Here is a 3,579-nt window from a genome sequence, read left to right on the forward strand (position 1 = left end):
ACACACACACACACTCACATGTACCGTATATACAATATGTAAACATACACTGTGACACACTCACATGTGTACGTTTTGTACACATACACATCCTAAAATAGGGAATTACAAAATACATAGTAATGTAACAAGCAAAGATTTCCAAATTACTCTCACTGAAGTGAATGTGAATGTTGTTATGTTTGGCCAACTTTTTGTTTGTCTTTAGTCAGGATTTTTACCCTCTGCCCCCCTTCCTTAAAAGAAAAGTCTGTCTGCTGGTTATCTCATATACTGTGTTTTCTATACTTTTCTATAATTATAGCTGATTTTCGACTATAAGAGTTGCATTCCAAAGTTTGATATTCACCATTTGCCACCTTCTCTTAAAAAATAAATCTGGGTTTGAATGTGTTATATTTAAACTTAATTATCTTATTCCATTGGCTTGCAAAATTGTCAGGAGGACATTATTATATTTCTGTCTTGGAAATGCAGTTTGAGTTTCAGAGTGAGTCATGAGTTTCAGGCAGCAACATTTTATCAAAATAGATTTATACATTTTTGGACTGAAAAAGAAAATGCTCTAAATATGAATGCTACCTTTAAAATGAACATGACATGTAACACATGTAAAATGTCCTTTGTCCACAGGTGGACGTTGGCGACCGTGTGATGAAACTCAACACGGAGGTGCGTGACATCAGCAACCTGAGTAAAAAGGGTTTCTACCTGGCCTTCCAGGACCTGGGGGCATGTATCGCCCTGGTCTCAGTCAGGGTCTTCTATAAGAAGTGTCCCCTCACTGTGCTCAACTTGGCCCAGTTCCCCGACACGATAACAGGCGGAGACACAGCGCTGGTAGAGGTCCACGGCATGTGTGTTAACTCCTCTGAGGAGTTTGAAGCTCCCAAGATGTACTGCAGTGCAGACGGAGGCTGGCTGGTTCCCATTGGGAGGTGTGTGTGCAAACCAGGCTTCGAAGAGAACAAGGACGTCTGCCAACGTGAGTCGGGTGGGGATCCGGTGTGTGTATGTGTGTGTGTATGCCTGGAATGGGTGTTTGAGGCAGAGAAGGACAAATTTAGAAAGCAAGAAAGAGATATGTGCATGATGCTGTTGTGTATTTGCTTAATGCTTAAATGTATCTGAAAGTGACTTTATTATTGCACAATAACACCTGATTGTATGTTCTATAGTGTATATCACTGTATGCACAGGTTGCTTAAAGGTTGTGCTTCAAAAATGAAAGAAACCAATTACTCCACCAGCTTAAAAAAGTGCTCTTATGAACAGCATTCCTATCCATTCTGCACTCTGCGTCGTGAATATGTAATATGTAAACATGAGTGTATACATCTGTGCATACCTGTGTGTCTTTGCTGAACGAGCGTGTGCAGAGGCATTTCAGTGCTCTATGAATTCTGCTGTGAAACAGATCATGGAATGACAATGACTCTGCGTATGTAGGTTACTGATGCACTTTGCGTGTGTGTGTCAGCATGGGTGCTATCACTCCAAGTGACTTTTATACAGCTCCCAACACTGCAAGGACAGTTCTTGCAGAGAAAAGGGTAGGAGTTGCTTTGAGGCATCTTCTCTTTTTCTTTTTTCTTTTTTTCTCGAGTGTGTGTGTTTGTCACAGCTGAATATCTCATTTTCCCTGCTGAGTAGGGGAGAGCGGCGTGAGTGTGTGTGAGAAAACGCTCATTGATGTGTGTTTGTGTTGTAGGTATGCCTTAGGAAGCAGATTATTGAATCGTATAAAACTTCACAGATGGCGTGTGCAGTATGTGTGCGTCCGTATGCATGTGTATGCATTTGAGTGCGCAAGTTGTATTAGGCTCACGCTGTCACCTGTCCCCACAGGCTCACTTCCTCCCCAAAAAGAAAATGGAATCAAAGATATTCATCACTGCAAACTTGGAAATCAGTGCACATAATGCAATTTCAGTTGTTTTGGAGAAGCGGCAGCCAAGACACCCAGAAAACTTGGCAGTCGGGCCTTAGAGACAAGTGAATAAGAACAGAAGCTGCACTCTGCAGTTTGCAGGCTGGTAATGTGCACAGATTGTGGCAGAACTCTAGCTGCATCTCAATCATGAAACTGTGGAGCTACATGTCTGTCTTGTAAAATTGACATGCTATGGTTATGTGACGCATGATTTCACTGACAGGTTTTCAAATGATTTGACTACCTACAGCGGGTAGACCTATGTCACACTCCCTCTATTGAAACTTTATTTAAAGCCAGTCTGACGCAGCAAAGCGGTCGACCTCAGTGATCTCCATGACCTCATCAGTCTGCTCCCTCGGTCTTATCGCTCCGGAGAGAATAAATAGAGCAATGTAAGCGCGTTTAACAAGCCAGGTTTAACTCAGTAACAGCGTGCTCGTGTATGTTTGTTAGTACATGTGTGCTGTAGTCGTGTGTTGAGGTAATGATGGACTCTTATTGACAATCTGAGGTCATGGGTCAGGAAATATATGTGTCCCTCGTCTAATAAGTTATGGTCAGCGCAGATGTGGGTATGTGTGTGTGTGTGTGAAGGAAAAACAGGTGCCCAGTGTGTGCAGCACAGAAAGCAAAGCCAGGTTTTTGGTTTTAGTTGATTTGAAGGCATATTTTCTGGTGTAGCAATTGTTCTGGAAAAAATCAACTAGCATTTTCCAATAGATTTTAATTCCTTCATGGTGACTTGAAGCTTTTCTGCCACAGGTTTGTCTGCGCCACCTACTCAGCATTAGGATAAATATTTTTGCGGCATCTTGGGAAGGATTTGCATACCAATGACATTTCCTTCTCATACAGCAGGAGAATTTGCTGTCCCACGTATGTCAGCCTAACACATCTCATATTTGTTTGTTGCCTGTGAAATAATGCCAGATTCACACCCTGGAAACCAGCTTACTTTTGTTAAAATGGGCTATTTTGCTTGCAAGTGCCTTTATTCTGATATTGTTCCCTTTCCCTCGTCAAAATTTCACTTAGGCAACTAATGTAACTGCATCTGTAATCAGCCTGCTTTTAACAAAGACATGAGAGGACACAGAGAAGTACAACAACCCAGTGCGTTGAGCTTTAATGTGTTCCTGAGAGAACAAGGGCCAGGCTTTTAAAGAGTCCTCTCAGCGCTCGCCGTCAGCGCCAAACAAAAGGTTCCTGCCCTGACACAGTCTGCAGGTCTTCCATAGGGAAAACACACTCCGCTAATGCATTTAAATCAGCCTCTCTCGTTTGCTGTCGCACAAAGAGATGCAGGGGTGAGGTGAGGGGAGCGAGAGCTGGGGAAAGGACTGAAGGGGCATTTGTAATTATCATCATTGTGCAGGTGAACAAGCCTTTTAATGGACGCCTTGAATTCCCTTTCTCTTGTTCTTTTTTTTACCATTTAGCAGCTCTGATGCTCATTGTTTTCTTGTTCTGATGTTCTGTGTGAATCTTCTCGTAGTGTTTTGGCCTCTCAAGCCTCCTCTTTTTGTCTCTGTGTCACTCTCCTTCTTTCCCTCTGACTCCCTTTCTCTCTCTGTCTCCGTCTCTCGCTCTGTGTCCCTGTCTCTCTCTCTCACTCACTCTCTCACTCACACACTCTCTCTCTC

At 42.9% G+C, this 3,579-nt stretch overlaps 1 protein-coding gene across 1 annotated transcript in view; it reads left to right on the forward strand.

The window, feature by feature from the left end:
* The window catches only part of epha4b (eph receptor A4b), a gene marked incomplete in the record, with an annotated part of 89,963 nt that overhangs the window by 26,143 nt on the left and 60,241 nt on the right, over positions 1-3,579 (forward strand). The window contains 1 exon segment of the mRNA XM_035671125.1: positions 634-985. Coding sequence (XP_035527018.1) covers positions 634-985 — 352 coding nt within the window.

Source organism: Morone saxatilis, unplaced genomic scaffold (genome assembly GCF_004916995.1).
Source record: "Morone saxatilis isolate NCDOM2014 unplaced genomic scaffold, NCSU_SB_2.0 Contig23, whole genome shotgun sequence".
NCBI classification, from domain to species: Eukaryota; Metazoa; Chordata; class Actinopteri; family Moronidae; genus Morone; species Morone saxatilis.